This window comes from Microtus pennsylvanicus, chromosome X (assembly GCF_037038515.1).
Source record: "Microtus pennsylvanicus isolate mMicPen1 chromosome X, mMicPen1.hap1, whole genome shotgun sequence".
Classification (NCBI taxonomy): Eukaryota; Metazoa; Chordata; class Mammalia; order Rodentia; family Cricetidae; genus Microtus; species Microtus pennsylvanicus.
In genome coordinates this window covers 8,341,184-8,360,918 of record NC_134601.1, presented here as the reverse complement: position 1 = coordinate 8,360,918, position 19,735 = coordinate 8,341,184, and the positions used below count along the sequence as shown (strand labels likewise).

General features: G+C 47.5%; 2 protein-coding genes across 2 annotated transcripts in view; one reads left to right on the top strand and one right to left on the bottom strand.

Moving 5' to 3' along the window:
* The window catches only part of LOC142841536 (melanoma-associated antigen 1-like), a 537,355-nt gene that overhangs the window by 330,019 nt on the left and 187,601 nt on the right, over nucleotides 1-19,735 (bottom strand). The gene's annotated exons all lie outside the window — the stretch shown is intronic.
* Sox3 (SRY-box transcription factor 3) lies at nucleotides 7,685-9,718 on the top strand. Its single transcript, XM_075957295.1, has one exon. It carries the CDS (start codon nucleotides 7,685-7,687, stop codon nucleotides 9,011-9,013), a length of 1,329 nt encoding a protein of 442 aa, XP_075813410.1. The 3' UTR covers nucleotides 9,014-9,718.

The following is a 19,735-nucleotide window of genomic DNA, read 5'->3' as shown; positions in this document are numbered from 1 at the left end:
GGGAGGCGGTGGCAGGGAAGAGACAGAAATCTTTAATAAATAAATTTAAAAAAGAACTGAGTAACAAAGAACTTAATACTTAAAAGGAAAAGGTAAACAAAACGATGTACTTGATATGAAAAAATAAGGTGGGAAGCCATCAAATGGAAGCATCCTCCTTCGAGGAGGGATGCATGCATGCTGAAACAGGAGCACAGGAGGCACCGAGGTAGAAATTTTGGGGCTTGTTCTTTAGAACCGTGCTGAATAGCGATTCGGACAGGCTCTAAATTGACCAGCAGTCTCTCTTTTAAGTTGTTCTGAAAGACAAAGAGAATGACCCCAGCCAATGACAAACCCACAGCCATTGTGTTATTTAAATGACTTTACAGTCATGTAAAAATATGTCCTTATTTTGTGAATAAATTGGTTATTTGTGGCTGTGTTTTAAAATGATCTGAAGTCATTTTCTAAGCACCAGTGTAAACAAGATCACAAACAAACCCCGGTTACCAGTGCCGCTGCAGTTTCAGTACATCAGGAGATTTACATAGTGATTTAGAAAGATCAAATCAATCGGCATTCATTTTCAAAAGAAGTAAAGCCTTGTGAGCCTACAACTCTATTATAATGCTTCTAGAACACACATTTACAGACTTTCAAAGACTCGTGAACACTACTTTTGAATATTTCCTTCATTATCACTTTTTATGTGTTGATGTATTTTTTATTTTACAGCACACCACACTAAATGAAAATTTTTCTTCTTTATTGCTAGATAATCTCACCAAATGGTGAAAGCAATATTTTAAAAATAAAATTCTATCTTAATGACATGTAACAAATAGAGCTAGAAAAATTTCAAAATTTCTATTCTTAAAACTCAGAGCTGTCTAAGGCAAATTGTGGTCTAGGGGCCACTGCAAAATTATGTGGAGCTGGAGTGAGCTCTGTGAACAATTAGAAATAATGCTGAAAGCTGCCCATTTATGTCCCTCCCCTGTTGTCAACCCGTCTGGGTCTTTCAATGACAGACTAAGAAATAAAGGGGGAGAGCAGGATTTTCAATATGTTTTTTTTCTTTGAGAAACAATAAAAACATTAAACTTTAAACACTGAAGTATCTCTGCTCCGAATGGTAGCCCTTTCATGGGAGTCCAGCTTGGGTTTTGTCTGTGTGGGGAAGGAGGGAGGGAGAATGTGAATGCCCCCCGAGTCATTTAAAATATATAGTATTAGCTAATTGATGAGACGACTAAAAACAATAGTAAGTAGGCAGCCTGGCTACGAGCCAGCAGCAAGGCTTTCTGGTGAGAGCGAGTTTACATTAGAGGCCTGTTTTTCCCCTTTCCTTATATGAAATGAACAGCTGTAATTGAAAAGCAAGGAGCTCTATGGTTTATAGAAATAGGTGTTGTGAAGAGCCTTGGCCGTCTAATTTTCTTCCTATTGCAGGGCAGGCTTCCATTGTCTGTTTTTTAGAGCTAATTTCTTTTCTGATCAAAAGGCCCACGTCGTTGAAAAGGTAGTAATGACTATTCATTTGGCTGAAGCCTCCTTTCTCCACACTGCAAGCTTTATTTAGAAATGGCTATTTCTTTCTAAAAGGAAAAGTTCATTTATGTCCTCTATAATGTCAATTAAAGTAGAATATATTTTAATTATTTATCCTCAGGAGGAACCTTTTAGGAACTTAATTTAGTATGCCTGTGCTGTGCAGACACTACAATATGCGAATGTGGAATGATATCTAGGCGCATGGGTTTTGTTTTATTTTATTTTACCACTAATGAAGAGTTTATTTGCAACTAATTAACAAGTTAAATCGGCACAATTAGTGTCGGATTTCTTTAATAATATAACTCATAAAAGGATAGTCATTGGAACTAGAAAGTAAGATTGGTTGTTGGCTTTGTAAAGAAACCATTTCACAAAATGAGTAGGGTCCCCCCCCATTAGAAAGGGTATATTGGGATGTTCTTCACGATGCATTTTCAAATGAAAGCTAGGTTGCGCAGGCGGAGGAAATATGTTCAGAAACAAGGGAAGATGGTGTTAATTACACAAACATCACATTAGCAAAGCTTCAAGGTCCTAACCCGTAGACGCTTTCCGGGGAAATGGAATTGGGATGTCAGCGGCCTAGAAGCCAAAACGACTATGAACAAAATCTCCCAAGAGAAAGGACTTTGTGCCAAGGTCTGGCCCCCAGTCTCCTGCGAAGCAAGTCTGCCTGCGGGTGGGCAGCACACTAGCTCTTCCCAGTCCACCCCCACAGCCGCTCCCTGGGAGCCCGGCAAGCCGGTCCCTGAGACAGTGGCGCTGGGGTGCGGTGCGCAAATGCTTGCTGGGCTAGCGTTCTCCCACAGAGGGAAAGCCGCCCCCGCCGTGAGAAAGCGCGAGCCCACACTGATAAGCATGGTCACTGCCGGCCCGGGGCACACCAGCTCCAATAGGGCCAGATCTTTGTGAAGGACCTTCCTCTACCCACGGAGTCTGTTTCTCTGTGGATCTGCTAGGAGTTTGGGGAAAGCGGTAAGTGAACTTTCATTTGCTCAGTCTCAAGTCCTCTCCCAGACCGTTTCCACTTTGCAATGCAAAGTAAAAGGGCAAGGCCTCGCTGTTCCCTGGTAGACACACAATTTAGCACATAGTAAACGTAGGACAGAAGTTTAAAGTATCTAAAGGAAATCCCGGGCCAAAAAGAAGAGAAAATAGAAATTCTGTGCATCGAATTTCATGGCTCTCCATTATAGAAAATACAAATTTTTGGTAAAAAGAAAGAAGGAAAGCATGAGAAGGGAGTAAAGGAACAGCTGGATGTTGCCTTGAGATTGATTTTCCCTCAGAAAGCTAACAGGCACCGCCCGAGGCGGGAACGGGTGAATCTGCATAGATGTTCAGGAGATGCCTGGTCAACATGGGCTTTTCCAGGCGAGGGTAGTCAGGTCTGGTGGACTTATGACTATCCCCACCCCGGAGAAATTGTAAATCTGTGCAGATAGAGATTTTAAGATCACTTCCCTGGTCCCATATTCTTACTGGCCAGCTCTCTTCTGCTTAAGTGAGGGCCATGCCTTCGCAGACCCAAAGGAAGCGGACCCCCTTCCTGGCACGCATACAGTGCAAGGGCAGACAGCCACCTGGAAGCCAGTTTTTGGAGGTTGCCCCTTAGAAATGTGTGTGAGTTTGGTGATCTGAACTGCGGAGCTGGTACAGTTGTGGGAATGGATGGGGGTGAGGCAGAGACAAACAGGGCAGCAATGGTGGCTCTGGCAGCCCTCTGGAATGGGACCCAGTTCCTGGGCAGTGCCTTCCTCCCTCTAGGGAGAAGGCAATAAGTAAGGGTTGTGAGGTCAACAAGAGGGCAGCTGAAGGCAAAATCTGTCAAACTCCTCAGAGTTGCTGCGCACATAGGGAAAAGAGAGTGGGTGATTAATAATGCCATAACACCCATGTTGGTAAGAGTCATGCTTACAACTGAGAGCCCCGAAGTACGTGGGGGCCAAAGGGACTCCAATAGCTATCAAGTGTCACTCAAGTAAATGAATTTAGAAACTTGCTCCAAAAGTGCCCCCCCCAAAAGCTATGGCCAAAATGCAGTAGAATGCAGATGTGCTTGCCACCCAACACAATTTGTCACCTCCAGAACAATGCCATCCTATGCTTCTAGGCTCCCAGAAATTTGTCTTTAGAGAGAGAGCACCAACTAGGTTGTTTAAAGTTTGTTCCCACCAACCTAGGATCTTCCGATCCTTCCCTGACCTAAATACAGGAAAGCTGCCCCCCCCCACTCCACACTGTGGTGTGTGGGAGAGGGAAGATTCCTCATAACGCTCCAGGAACTGGAAAGTGATGTGTCTTCCACCAGCTGGAGTGACCTTTCCGACCTTAAAACAAAACAAAACCAAAAAAAAAAAAAAGCAAAAAACAACCAAAAAAAAACCCTCAAAATTTAAAACAAAGGATGATTCTAAAGTAGACCCACGCTTCTTAATCAAGGCCCTCCCACTGTAGCCAGAATACAGTATTGGACATACCAGGGTAAATGATCCAGGGATGTTCTCAAGGACTGACTTTAGAAATGTAAGGCTTTTATCTGCAGGAAAAGGTGTCCAAGATAAATTGTTTTCATTTCCCCAAACCAGTATTTGACCCCGGGCACTTACACACTTGAAAATGTTAGACTACTATGGGTCAACTACCTCGGATGGCCTGAACTAGCCTGAAGAAACTTCTGCTTCTACACCCTCTGCACGTGCCAGCAGACTCCCACATAGATCTAGCAACCCTGGCTATCCAGAATGCACGAGACATCCCTGCCAAAAGGATGGCCAGCACCCCTAAAAAATGTCCGCCTTGAGTGGTTACTGAAGAGACAACACAGGACAGCTACTCTTCCCCTGTTCTCTCTAACAGTAGCTGAAGCACAATGCCAAAAGTTCTCTTTGCAGATATGAGGCCCTCACAGCATCTGATTTCTCCCGTAGTGATGGAAGGGAGACGGAGGATGAACCTGGAGTTCGTCGGGCTAGGCCGGCTCGAATCCAGACCATTGGCGTTTTACAATAGTTCGCCAAGGATGGGTCCTTCTCTGCCGCCCGGACCTCAAGTCTGCTTGTCTTTCCAGGGTTGGGGCGACCTGGAAGACCCTGAGGGCGAGAAGGGGCTCCTCTGGGTGAAGTTTCCAACGGAATCCAACAAACGGCGCTATTGTCCCACCATGGGTCCTCCGAGCCCCTGGCTCGACCCCAATCTGAAGGAGCCTTAACACTCCTGGGAGCGTTGGGGGTTGGGGAGGAGGCGCTTGGCCCAGTTCCTAGTCTGAGCTCTTCGCGTTGCCCGCGAATCCCGCAGGCCCCTAAGGCTAAGAGTGCTGCTGAGCTTGTTCTTTTCTCCTGGGTTTTGCTTGATGTTGTTAACAGATGCACAGTGCGTGTATAGTTTGAGGAGTCTGCAGTTCAACACCATGCCATCAGGAAAGCCTCTGCTGGAACTGGAGCCGCTCGGCTCGGACACTCCTGCCGACCCTCAATAAAATTTTTACTGGTGTCGTAGTCTTCATTGCTGGGAGGGCCCTAATAATGGTTTCCTTTTCACTATCCCACCCCCAGTCTCTCCGGGCCTACAATAGTAACTTTGCTTGCCTGTTGAAATAATAACTTGTAATAAGAACGGATTTTTTTTCTACGTGTTCTGAAGGGAATTTGGCGCAGCACTTATTTGATGCCGTCCCGACCAGCTCAGAGCCACCAGCGGGAGGTCAGTTTAATCCCAACCACCGCAGAGAAGCCAAGAGAGTGAGAGAAGGTGCCTTGATCCTACCAAAAGACCTCAGTAAAACTGGCAGGAGGATGTAATGTGAAAATGAGCTCACTTAAACCAGGACAAGGTGTGATCAAATGACAAACAGCTAATCTGCTTCTGGGAGGAGCAGGGGACCAGCCCCACATCCTCGATCTTGGAAAAACTGCAGCCCAGGCGCTGTCACCACAACGGCTTACTTGGGTCCTAAAACTTGGAAAGAATCCTGACATCTGTCAGGCTACTGGACGCCAGGCTGCGCGTCGGTTGGGTAGTTTCCTAAACCGCTCTTCACTTAGCAACAGCCTCCGGGGCCCAGAAAAACTGAGAGAGGACCTGAAGAGGGTGGTGGGAGGGCAGGGGCCAGTCACATCGGCTTTTTAGGGGCCCGTGGGTGTGCCTAAGAAAATCTGAGTCTGTCAGCCATTTCATCAAGAAAACAACTGCAGGTGGGGTTTGCTGAATCATTCTGTTTTCTGAGACATGTTTTCCAGCATAGCCGTGCGCGTGCGCGCACGCATTCACACTAACATTTACCCCCCCACACAGAATCTTTCCAGAGCCTGTAAACTCCGTACACCCACCCAGTTGCTATCCTCGGCGGAAAACTACTCTGACCAGGTAGAATGCAAATTTAAAAGGAAGGAATCAGGACCACAAACTTCCTGGAAGTGATACCAGAAAGAAAGCGAGATTCTGGTGCCAGCGGTCCTTCTGGCCACGAAAAGGGCTGAACTGGTCTGCGCCCTGCAAACGTCGGCGGCTTTTTAATTAGTGCAAGAGAGAAAGAGACAAGCCAGGCGTGCAGGCATCCCAAATCACCTCATTTTGCATTATCGCTGAAAAACTAGAAGCCTGGAACACCCCCCCGCGCGCGTACACACACACACACACACACACACACACACACACACACGTAAGTCTTATGCTTTCCTTTAGGTTCCCCACCTTTCCCTAAGCTAAAGAGAGAGGCGGGAATCCAATACTGTGCGGACACCTTATTTAGGTTTCTGCCACATCTGCCCAGATGGCTTCCCAGTCCCTCCCTCAGGCGGCTCCGAGAGTTTCAAACGCCATGCCACTTGCTTGAGCTGGCGGCAGAGCATGTCCAGGTTCCCGCTCCCAGCAGCTGGGGTTTCTCTAACCGCTAGTCCTTGGCAGATAACCCGACAAAGTGCCTGAAGGTCCCGCTCTGTTTCTCTGGGCTTCGGTCAGAAAGGCTGTAAAACAAGAAAGGAGAAGCGAAGTCTGTTAGCACAGCCTGGAGGGGGGGGGGGGCGCTGAGCGGGGGCGGTTGCGCGCCAGGAGCCGCTCACAGCGGTGGTGGCAGGTGCGCGGCCAGAGGAGGGGGCCCAGCGGTCCACCCAGAGTAAGGCCTCGGCTCAGCTCCGGCCACCACACCGCCCCCCCCCCCAAACTTTTCTTTTACTCTGAGAGGCTCCGTGTTGCCATGAAAACGGATTTTCCAAGGGGCCCGACCCTCCCCCTCAGGAGCATCGGACTGGAAAACCCGAAATGGCCAGACAGCAGAGACAAAAAGGGGCCTCTAAGCGGGGGCCTGGAGCGAGAAAGTGGAGGCCCATTCGCCCTTTCTGTCCCACACACGGTCTCCACGCCACCGCGTGTGAGCGCCTCCCCCAGAGCCCAGGCAGCGGGCCACTCACCACGGGCACTTGCGAAAACCCCGGGAGAGCCTCACTGCCAGGTGCGCTCGCAGTCCCCCGCCCCAGTCCCTGACCCTCGCTGGGTCGTGGACGCACTGGCCTAGGGGTGGAGGGTTCTGGCAGCCAGCAACCAATTAATTCCAAGGAGGGCTTCTTAGAGGCTCAGCCTAGCACACCTCCGTTATGCATTGAATGTCCCAAGCATGCCTGGGCTGCTGGCGGTCCCCAGTGTCTCCAGCGCTAGCAACCGCAATGGAGGTCCTCGGTGCAGAATAAGGGAAGCTTTACAGACTAGCCCTGGGATGAGGCGCTGCTCAGCCTCGTCAGGGTTACAAAGTTATTTTCTGAAGCCTGTGGGCGCTCCTCTGCCCCTCCCCCCAGTTCTGTTCGCGCGCCCTCTTCCCCCTCCTCCCTCACCTCCTCGGGTTTCGTTCTTTCAAACTTTTTGAGACCCTAATTGGTGGTCTCGGAGCGGGTCTCAGGGACTCCCGCCTCCTGAATAACTCTCATCACGTCATTCGACCCAAGAGGGGTCTGGAGGGTGAACTAAAGGGCTCCCCGAACTTTTTTTTTCTCCAAGCTGGGCCATAGGGGGCTCGGTGTTGATTGGCTAGGGCTCATCACGGCGAGTCTGTCAATCACGGGGCCGACGGGTGGTGAGAGGCGGACCGAGCCCCAACCCTCCCGGATCTGAGCAGGTATATAAAGCATCGGCGAGCTTCCCGGGCAGACAGCGAATGCGACCAGCTCGAGAGAACGCATCAGGTGAGAGAAGCCCGCGCGTTCCCGCCGACTTAGCGCGGAGCACTCCCGCAAGCCTGCCCTTCCCGCCCGACTCTCCGGCCCACCGGCCCCCAAACGCCACTCCAACGGAGTCTCCCGGCCTTTTCACCCTGGCCGCTCCAGCCCCTGGAGCGCCTTCTCCTCCCGCCACGCTGGCGCACCTTCTTCCCGCCCCGGCAATGTACAGCCTGCTGGAGACTGAACTCAAGAACCCCGTAGGGCCGCCCACCCCAACAGCGGCCACCGGGGGCCCCGCAGCCCCGGGTGGTGCAGGCAAGAGTAGCGCGAACCCAGCCAGCGGCGCGAACGCAGGCAACGGTGGCGCGAACGGCGGCGGCGGGGGCAGCGACCAGGATCGCGTAAAGCGGCCCATGAACGCTTTCATGGTCTGGTCCCGCGGGCAGCGGCGCAAGATGGCCCTGGAGAACCCCAAGATGCACAACTCTGAAATCAGCAAGCGCTTGGGCGCCGACTGGAAACTGCTGACCGACGCCGAGAAGCGACCATTCATCGACGAGGCCAAGCGACTGCGTGCGGTGCATATGAAGGAGTATCCGGACTACAAGTACCGGCCGCGCCGCAAGACCAAGACGCTGCTCAAGAAAGACAAGTACTCCCTGCCCGGCGGCCTCCTGCCCCCGGGCGCCGCCGCCGCCGCGGCGGCCGCAGCCGCTGCAGCCGCCGCCAGCAGCCCAGTGGGCGTGGGCCAGCGCCTGGACACATACTCGCACGTGAACGGCTGGGCCAACGGCGCGTACTCGCTGGTGCAGGAGCAACTGGGCTACCCGCAGCCCCCGAGCATGAGCAGCCCGCCGCCGCCGCCCGCGCTACCGCAGATGCACCGCTACGACATGGCTGGCCTGCAGTACAGCCCCATGATGCCACCCGGCGCCCAGAGCTACATGAACGCCGCGGCCGCCGCGGCCGCCGCCTCAGGCTATGGGGGCATGGCGCCTTCGGCCGCCGCCGCGGCCGCCGCCGCCTACGGGCAACAGCCCGCTACCGCCGCCGCCGCGGCCGCAGCTGCTGCCGCCATGAGCCTGGGCCCCATGGGCTCCGTGGTGAAGTCGGAGCCCAGCTCGCCGCCGCCCGCCATCGCTTCGCACTCGCAGCGCGCGTGCCTTGGCGACCTGCGCGACATGATCAGCATGTACCTGCCACCTGGCGGGGATGCGGCTGACGCCGCCTCTCCACTGCCTGGCGGCCGACTGCACGGCGTACACCAGCACTACCAGGGCGCCGGGACTGCGGTCAATGGAACGGTGCCGCTGACCCACATCTGAGCTCCCGCCTGCGCTTCTAGCTCTTCGCCCCCACCCTGCCCCACACCCCCAAGTTGGGACGCCTTGTTGTTTAGCTTTGCTTGCCTGGGACTGTTGCCTTGTACCGAAGATGAGGAGAACTGAAAGTTTTGCTGTAGCTGTCGGGTTTTGTACAAAAGCAAAAAGAAGTTAGGAACGGCGGAAATGGGACTTTCTAGAGCCTCAGGCTTCTGATCGCTGCCCCTCCCTCCCCCTTTGTAGGCTGGGAACCGCTGTGATGTTTGCGAAGTGCAGCCCCTTTCTCCTCTTCCCGGGTTCCTAGGTTCTTCTGTTGCATTTGAAAATGTTGTCTTGTTAGTTTGCTATTAATCGAGGAGTGAGTGAGATTGACCCACGAACTGCAATGCCTCCATCACCCCCCCCCCGGTCGTATTGCTTCTGCTTTCCTCTGATTTTCGGGGGGCTGACCGCGCCAACTGGCGCGACAGCTAAAGCCAATGTTAATTTATAGCCAGGTGTGCGTGTTTTTCCCGCCTCGCCGCCCCTGGCCGCGGGACAGCTTCTGTCCAGTGCGCATTTAGGCTGTTGAGTTTGTGATTTCTTGCAGTGATATGTTTGCTATTTCGTCATGCTAATGTGTTCTTTCGTTTGGGTAGTGGGGAGGGGGTTATTTTGTTCTGGGTTTTTTCAAGACTTTACTCTTAATTGCTAAATGAGAGATCAATAAATTTTATAACCTACATGCTGGAGTCCTGATGATTTTGCGGGCCCGAAATTTTAAGCGCGGGTTGAGAGGGAGACCAACACGTAGTTTTGGAACTCAGTTTGCAGACCTGGGACTGAGTAGGGCTCGAGCAGGGCGAGCATGACCTGAAATGATTTCTTTTAAACTACTAGAGGTCCAACCCACAGCAGCTCCCAGTACTCTCAAATGAGAAACAGTCTCAAATGGAGGGAAAGGTTTGTCTTCTGGAAGCGCCTACCCGGAGGTGGCCCACACTACCTGAGCTGCACACCCCCTGCGCGCAGCCATGCACTTGTTGATTGCGGTGGTGAGCATTCCGGGACTGATCGTCTGCTTCCGCAGCCATGCGGGTGGGAGGCAAACACCTGCAGCCGCGGAAACTTACCAAAAGCGGGGCACTTACTTCTGTGCACTGGGGCGGGAAGATACTTGAGCTGAGTTGAAATATTTACAAAACGAAAGCCCTTCAGAAATCTCAGTGATCGTATTTAAAATACATGGTTACAGGCGTCCCCGTTAGGATATAAATATTTCCACCGTGGTAGCTGAAGCAGAGGTGTGAACATTCAACAGTGGAAGATTTTGTTTTAAAAGTTACACTGCAGATGTGCAAAAGAGTTTTCGAGCACCTCCCAAGGCTCGCTTTTAACTTGTCAAAGCAGTTTGCTTATTTGTTTTCTAGAAAGGCTCTCTCTCTCATCTTGAGCCCAGAGCTTGTTTTCTATTCCCTTTCCTCCAGCCCAGAACCACTGACCATTCCATTGTACTCCCCCAAGGGTCCTTCCTTTCGCTTCGAGCCCCAGCGTATCTGTTTGGGGCCTAGGAAGAAAACAAATAGAATCCGTGTTTTTTTACCCCCTCCTCAGCTGTTTGAGGTGATTTCCTTAATCCCTTTAATCCTGTTACCTCGCTATCCCAGAATAACTAAACTCGGCTTTTCCAATAAGCTTGGCCTGGTGCACTGGTTTTATCCTCATCCACTCCTGACCACAGGTTTCTTTGCTTGCGGTCTGTTGGGACCCTAGGCGACAGAGTCCTCTGTAAATTGGTCCGAATTCCACGTTTCCAGCCGGCTTCCTTTGTGTGGACTAGCCATTCACCTGCGGGTCTGGGCGGGCCTCAGGGGGAGGAGCGGGGTTTCTGAGGCTTCGGGGGTCGTGCCCGCTTTTTACACATCACTGCAGCTCCAGGAGACTAAAGCCACCCCGCCTCTCCAAGAAAGGTCGGGTCTCCCTGGGAAGGCAGCACCAACCCTCCTCAGAAGACGTTTGCACAGTCCTCCCCACCCCCACACCCCATCCCCCACTGTCCAGCATGGGGTGGGATGGGACCAGCGTTGATTTACAGATGCAGTCCCATTGCCCTCCTTGCAGGGCTCTTCCTGGGCCTGCTGCGTTCAGGCTGGGCCTCTTACCTCCTCTCCTCAAGCTAAAGCCATAGACTTCAATCCCCTCTTGACCGATGCGAGCTTCCACCCCTTCCTGCAGTGATTGGAGCAAAGCCACAAGCTGCTTGGTGGGCGAGCTTCCCTCACCGCCAAAGTCCCACCACCCTATTCCAACCTTGTCAGACCCACCGCCCTATTCCAATCTTTCAGTCTTTGGCCTTAGAAAACATCTGCCTAAGGTTACTCTAGATTTTGGTCTGAAATGATTCCAGGAAAGGGTGGGGTACGAACAAGCAATGCCCCCCCACTGAGGGGGCGGTGGCAGAGGGGGAATAAACTCTGACGTCGTTGCTTTGGAAGAGCGCATTGTGCTGCTGCCTTCTTAGAAGTGCCAGGGTCACCCTTTCAGCGTGTCGCACGTACTGCTCACTCTCGCTCTGAGTATCCGTGGCTTTGTGCTCCACTTTGTCTGATTTCCAAATTGCCTTTAAGAAGAGAAAAGATTTCATTGATCAGCACATTTGGAGGATTTGAATACAGATGAAAGATAATGTTTTTAAACTTCAGCGATAGGGAAGAGAACTAGACTGAACTGGAATGAAGCTACCCTTCACTGCCCAGAATTTCACACCAGAAACTGCCCTCCCCACACTGCTCACCAGGGTGACTGCTCCTTCGTCTGTTTTTAGAGTTGAGGCTCTGATAAGGCTTAATTTAAAGGGAGGGCTCTGCCCCTAAAACAGCAACAAACTCAAAATATGCCTCCAATCCCTGCTGCCTTCTCTGGCTGGCTTTGTCACCAAAAGGGGAAATGACAGTGCTCAAGGTGGCCTCGCTGGTTCCAAATACAGCCCAGTGCAAGCAGATTCTCAGACCCTGGGGAAGGATTCTCCTTACTTTGCCTGTCTGCCACAAAAGGAAGTTAGAAGCCAAGGAACTCACAGCCCCGGCTGCCTCTACAGCCCATAATCTAGTAAGATGTCTGGAGAAAGGTATTTCCTGACATAGAGACACTTAGTAGGCACTGCTTGTCCGGTGGTAAGGAGAGAGACAGGTCCTTACAGAGCAAAACACAGGAGTCCAAAGTCTTCTAGTTTCCCTGCCAGGACCTGCTATATTTGGTGGAAATTACCCTGCTAGAGATTTGCTTTCCTGTCCGGTGACTATAGAATTTCCCTTACTAATTCCCTGCCTAGAAGTCCACAGGGATGGGGCTGGGTGTTCAAAGTGCAGGCAAAGATTGATAAACAACCTTGTCTGTCATAGCTGCTCTTATACTGCTTATATGTTATAACCCCCTTGAATGTTCAGGAAAGAGGAAATAAAATAAGTTTTTCTTTTAAAAAAATAATGGCCGCCGTGCAGTTATCAAAATCGTTTATGGAGTGAGTGACTTTAGTAACACAGAAAGCCATCCTAATACCAGGTGAAGAGAACAAGATGCCAGAACTCTTATTTAGCATGTGTGACCTTGACTATTCAAAAATAAGTATCTATGACAGAGAAACAAGCAAAAAAGTCCAGCGTGATAGTATGCATGCTGGCGAGTCTTCCTTCAGCTTTCCATTTTTCTCCAATACGATTGTATTTCTGTTATCACCAGAAAAGGCAGTTTCAAAATATATGCCTTCCCCACCATGAATACCAAAATGCGTCTCTTTGTGAAAGAACGTTCAAGCCTTTCCTTCAGCTGTTTTGGGGGATGGGGGGGCAGGGAGCCCCAGGAGGAGTAATCCTCTAGCTTTTCTCAACAGCTGAGGCTGCTGTTAACAGAGGCAGGAGGAGCACACCAGAGCAACCCCCTGCCTGGTCCCCTCGGAAGAAAGCTGGAGCAGATGCAGATTAGTGAGTGGCTCATCATTCTTCAAACTCACTCACTGGAGAAAAAGACCTCCTTTGGAGTCATGCCTAACAGCCTGGGATTTTAAGGAGCAGGGGCCACCGAGGTGCCCCAAGATCCATGATCACAGGTGCTCCAGCAGCTTTTGCTGCCCTCTTGGGAAGGGCAAGAGCAAGCCCAGGGATGGGATCCTGGTTAGGGGGATAAGAGACTAGGTGAGCAACAGGTAGCAACTGAATGGAATATGTTGAGTCTTTTTTTCCCACCGCCACCATCTTCATCCATCCCACCTCCTCACTGCATGACCTTTTCTCTGGGCTTCCACTCTGTGCCATAGCGTATGCACATAAATCCCATTATGGCATTTCCTTTCTCAAATAATTTTCTGGTGGCTTCCAGTGGAGAGCTTTTAGGGGAAAAATCCTAACTACTTTAAAATTTTGCTGTAGTCTCTATCCAGTTTCCAAGCTTCACTCCTTGTATTTCTGCTGGCCCCTTTCTCCAAGTAGGCAGGATTCCGTTGAGAAATGTTTGCCGAATAAACAAATTGTGATTCCTAAAAAACAATTCTGAAATACTTGTTAGATGCAGCACATAGTTTATGTTTCGCCTTGACATTAATTTCCTTTATTCCTTCACATCAAGGGCAGATTACCTTATAATTAATAAAACCTACTACCAAAAATTATGTTCTCCTTCCCACCTCAGGGCTTTTGAGCTTGCTGTTTTCCCCTTTGCTTGGAATATTCTTTCTCAAGCTCTTCCTTCCAAAAAAAAATAATCTCAGTTCAAGTATCACCTCTTCTGGGAAGCCTTTCATGATACCTACATCTTAAATGTGCATCAGTTTCTTGTTATGAGCTCTCCCAGTACTCACTGCCTCTCCTAAGCACTGTGTGTGTGATCATTGAACATTTGTGTGATTCAGTCTGATGACTCCCTCCTGTTGTGTAAGTTCCATGACTGCAAAGACTGTGTCTAGTTTGCATTGTGATGCACAGAATGATACCTCTCCTGTTGTAGGCTCTCAAGAATATATATGAAGTGTTTAGCGCATATTTAGGAAATGGCTGTCATGCAGGCTTGAAGACACAGTATCACTGTAAGGTGTTCAATGTGATGGGCATACTGGTGTACACCTGTAATCCCTGCACATAAGAGGTAGTGGCAGAAGATCAGGAGTTCAAGCCCCACCTGGTCTTTAGAACTACTTCCAAGACAGCCAGGGTTACATAGAAAAACCCTGTCTGGAAAAACCAAAACCAAAACATAAAAAAAGGAAGGATGAAGACAAGGACAAGAAGAGAAATTAGGCAGTTTCTTCATGGATCAAAACTTCAGGAGTTGAGCAGCACCAGGCATACAGCCATTATGTATTTTAAGTTGGCTGTTAATGCATTTCCCAGGAATGTGTGTGTGTGTGTGTGTGTATATATATATATATATATAACTTGTTTGTTTGAGACATATATATATGTCTCATATATATATATATATATATATATATATATATATATATATATATATATATATATTACTTGTTTGTTTGAGACAGGGTTTCTCTCTGTAGCCCTGGCTGACCTGGAACTTGCTATGCAGACCAGACTGGCCTCAAACTCACAGAGACCCCAAGTGCCGGATGAAAGGATGAAAGGCATGTGCCACTAGTGAGAGCCCATACGTTTAAGGTCTGTCATGAAGTTTCTCATGCAGAGGCCTGTGACTGGGATGGAAAGATGAAAAATAAAACTTCACATTAAATGAAAAGGAAAATCTCTACATGGCACCAAAAGCATAAATACAAAAGAAAAAAAGATAATTAGGGCTGGCAAGATGGCTCAGTGGGTAAAGGTGCTTGCCACCAAGCCTAATGACCTGAGTTTAATCCCAAAGAGTCATATGGTGTAAGGAGAAAATGGACTCTAAAAAGTCATCTGACTGCCACACATGCATGGTCGCATGCATGCACTCCGCCACATACATATGAAAAATAAATAAATATCTTAAAGCAGATTCATTAGACTTTATTTTTAACTAAAAAATAAGGTGTTTTGTTTGTTTTGTTTGATTGTTGCAGAGGAAACCATCAGAAAAGTGCAAAAGAGGCCAACCCACAGAATGAAAGACAGTAAGTATGTGCAGGCGATGCACCTGTTTAGGGATTTATACTCAGAACATGTAAAGACGCCTAAAACTCAACAATAATAAGATAACTACTTTTAAACAGGCAAAGAATTTGAATAGGCTCAGTTTTTTCTTTTTTTAAAAAGAGTGTACAAATGGACAGGAACAGATACCATTAGTCAGTAGGAAATGCAAAATGAGGAGATACCACTTCCCATGCAATGGTTATAGAAATAGACAGCACAAGTGTTACTAAGGGTGTGGAGAAATCCTAACCCTTATATAGTACTGATGAAAGTGAAAATAAAAACACCCTGGCAGTTCCTCCAGCAGTTGACCAAAGGTCACATAGCAGTCAGTAATTCCACACCTAGGAAAAGTCAGGAAAAGGAAATGCATATGTCCATATAAGATGTATATACTGTATTCTATCAGTATTATTAACATTGCCCCAGTGGGATAAACAAAATACATACTTATTTGTTGATTAGGAGATAAATCCAGCTTAGTTTTGAGAAAGAGATGTTGTGGGATATTTGTACACTGTGTTAAGATGTATTGTTGTTGGTGTAATAAAAAGTTGAACAGCCAATAGCTAGGTAGGACTTATAGGCAAGATTTCCAGGAAGAGAAAGAGGAGGAGGAATCTAGTTGTGCAAGGAAATGCCAAGCAAGACGTGGAGGGAGTCAGACATACAGAATGATAGAAAGGTAAAAAGCCACATGGCAAAATGTAGATGAATAGAAATGGGATAATTTAAGTTTTAAGATCTAAACTAAACTAAAAGCCAAACATTCATAATTAATAAGTCTCTGAGTCATTATTTGGGGGCTGGTGATCCAAAGTTAGTCTGACCAGAAAGCTTGCTGTGAGGGGTGAGTGAGGGTGGGGATGAAATGGGGGGAGGGAAAGGGACAAAGAATTGAAAACAATAAATGGAGTGCCAGTGTCAGAGGAAAAGAGAAACCAATTAAAGTAGCTCCTAATCATTAAAGATGGAACCATTGGAAAAATAATACATAATTAAAGTAATACTGAACTATAACCCAAAGTATAAAACTTTCTAGGTGCCTATACTGATAGACATTGAAATAACTTAATAAACAGGTAAGGAGAAGAGAACAGTCGGGGCAGAACAATTCCAAATAATGTATATCACTGGTCTGGCCTCAGGGAGGTGAAGCATAAATCCCTACTTCTGAAGTTCAACTTCCTGCTGACTACTTTTCAAAGAATAAAGTAAAGGGAAGGGAGAACATATAACAGAGTAGTAAAATGTCTAACAAACATGACTTCCACCACACTATCAAAGTCAATATCAATTATTGATAGATAATATATGCCCTTTATACAATCTACTGAACGTTGAGAACTGCACTTCTGTTGTCTTCCTCCCCAAAATTCATAATTCCGGGCTAATCCTGGGTAAAACATCAATTTTTTCCCTAAGCAGGGTGACACTATGTAGCTCTAGCTGTCCTGAAACTCACTATGTAAGTCTTGAACGCACAGAGATTGTCTGCATCCCAAGTGCTGGGATTAAAGGTATAAACTAGGTGGCAACTCTGCTCAAAACACATTTAAAAGTGAATTCACTGTATTAAAGGACATTCTCATAAAAGAAAAGGGTGCTGCTGAAGGAAAAATAATGAAACAGTGCGCATAGCTCAGTGGTAAAGTGTTTGCAACTTACTTTTTTATATGTGGACTTTGCAAGCCCCAGTGAGCAAAAAAAAATATGCATAGTGCTTATTAAACAGTATTCAAAACATTTAATATTTACTTAAGTATAAAATTATCAACTTTTTTTGTGGTCTCCCAAGTTTTAAACTTGGACTTCATAATGCAAAGCAAGTGCTCTACCACTGAGCCATAAGCTCAGTCAAGGATTTTGGGAGTATGTAGAACTCAAGAAATTAGACATCAAAATATCAAATAATCCAATTAAAAACTGGAGGACAGATCTAAACAGAGAATTCCCAACAAAAAAAATTTCAAATGGCTGAAAACACTTAAGAAAATGTTCAACATCCTTAGTCATCAGGGAAATGCAAATCAAAATGACTCTGAGATACCATCTTATGCCTGTCAGAATGACTAAGATCAAAAACACCAATGATAGCCTATGCTGCAGAGGATGTGGAGTAAGGGGAACACTCCTTCATTGCTGGCGAGAATGTAAACTTGTCCAACCACTCTGGAAATCAGTATGGGGGTTTCTCAGAAAATTGGGAATCATCCTACCCCAAGACCCAGCAATATCACTCTTGGGCATATATCCAAAGGATGCTCAACCATACCAAAAGGACATTTGTTCAACTATGTTTATAGCAGCATTATTAATAATAGCTAGAACTTGGAAGCAACCTAGATGTCCCTCAACCAAAAAATGGATAAGGAAAATGTGGTACATTTATACAATGGAATAGTACACAGTGGTATAAAAAATGACATCTTGATTTTTGCATGTAAATGGATGGAGCTAGAAGAAACCGTCCTGAGTAAGGTAACCCAGAACCAGAAGATGAGTGTAGTATGTACCCACTTGTAGGTGAATACTAGCTATAAAGCAAAGGATTAGGAGCCTATAGTCCATGACCTCAGAGAAGCTAAGTAACAAAGAGAACCCTAAGAGAAACATACATAGATTCCCCCAGAAAAGGGGAAATAGACAAGATCTCCTGAGAAAATTGGAAACATAAGGATGGGGGGAGAAGGGAAGGCAGAAGGGGAGGAGAAGGGGAAAAGGGGAGGGAGTAGGAGAAATAGAGGAACTGGATGGTAGAGATGAAGGAAGGACAGAGACTAAGAACAAGGAAAGAGATGCCATTATGAGGCTAGCAAGAAATCTGGCACTGGAGAGTTTTCCAGGAATCCACAGCTAAGACCCTAAGCAATGGTAGAGAGGGTGGTGTTGCCCTGTAGTCAGATTGATGGATATTTTAAATGTCACCATAGAACCTTCATCCAACAACTGGAATGATAGAAACAGAGGCAGAGACCAGCAGTGGAGCACTGGGCTAAGTTCCCGAGGTCCAATTGAAAAGTGGGAGGAATGGGAATATAAGCAAAGAGGTCAATATCATGATGGGGACACCCACTAAAATGGTTTGCCTGAGCTAATGGGAGATCACCAACTCCAGCCAGACAGGAAAAGAGGCAGTGTGGGACTAAGCTGGACACTCTAAAGTGAGTGACAGTTGTGTGGCTGGGGCAGACTGTGGGGCCACTTGCAGTGGCACCAGGATTTGTCTCTGCTGCTTAAATTGGTTTTTGGGGAACCTATTCTCTTTGGATGGATGCCTTGCTTAGCCTGGAAATGGTGGGAGAGTCCTTGCCCTTTCTGAGGAGTGGATGGTGGTTGGGTGGAAGAATGGAGGGAGTGGGAGGAGGGAAGAGAGTGGAAACAGGGATTGGTGTGTGAAGTGAAAGGGAATGGTTTGTTTTCTTTTAAAAATTTTTTTAAAAGATTCATACAAAAAAAGATTTTGAAGTTTTAATCTAATAGGAACAACTGTCTTCCCTGACTTGCATTAAATATAACACTAATGTATCTGTTTAAAAAAAATTAAAGGGCCGGGAGGTGGTGGCGCACGCCTTTAATCCCAGCACTTGGGAGGCAGAGGCAGGCAGATCTCTGTGAGTTCGAGGCCAGCCTGGTCTACAAGAGCTAGTTCCGGGACAGGCTCCAAAGCAAAAAAAAAAAAGTTAAAGGGCAATCTACAGTCTATAACTTATTTATTTCATAAAGTTTTTTATTTATTTATTTTAGAATTAGAAATATCAAGAAAGGGAAAGCACTCCTGGGAAAAACAGTGGGGCTAATGAGCTGCCCCATAGCGAGGATACATCCTCGGCAGCAAGAAATGTGCAAGGCTCCAGGGACACTAGGAAGCTGTGGGACTCATAATTTGACTTTAGAGAAATAAGGTCAACAGGTGATTTAGTCTTGAGGAAGAATGAATTGCAAATACTTCATAATACTTCCATTCCTGGTGAATGAGTCTAACAAGGGCCATCCTGAAGAGGAGGTCATTTTGATGGAGCCTTGTACTTTATGCAGACTTCTTATATAGAAGAGTAGGTGGAAGACATGCTCAGAAGATGGATAATTACTTGAAAGACAGCTATACATCTTGAAGCTGAGAAACTTCTTATGGTCAAGAACCATAGCTGCAGAAGAAAAGAGAGTGATTATGGGAACTGAAGCTAGAGGGGGGCGGGAAGAACACACTCATTAGCTTTGGACAAACACTATGCCAAGGGGTTATGGTTCAATCCTGTTTTCTGTGGGAAGCATGAAAAGATTTTGGTCAGTGCTTTGTAAAGATCAAGCTGACTGTAGTGTGAAGAACAAATTGGAGCAGGAAGAGACTGGAGTCTGAGAGATTAGCCAAGAGGCTGTTTGATTTGATACCAGGCATAACAGAAAGCCTTGATTGAGGACAGTAGCAGTAAGAATAGGAGGTGGTAACAACAAGAGGTGTGAATCTTGCTTCTCCCTGGTCAGAGGTGTGGAGTCTGGACAAGGCACAAGGGACAAGCAGGGAGCGTATAGGGATGGAGGGGTGAAGGGATGGAGGTGGCATTCAAGGAGATAACACAAGAAAAGCAGTCTAACAGCTTAAGCTTTTAAAGTGAAAGGA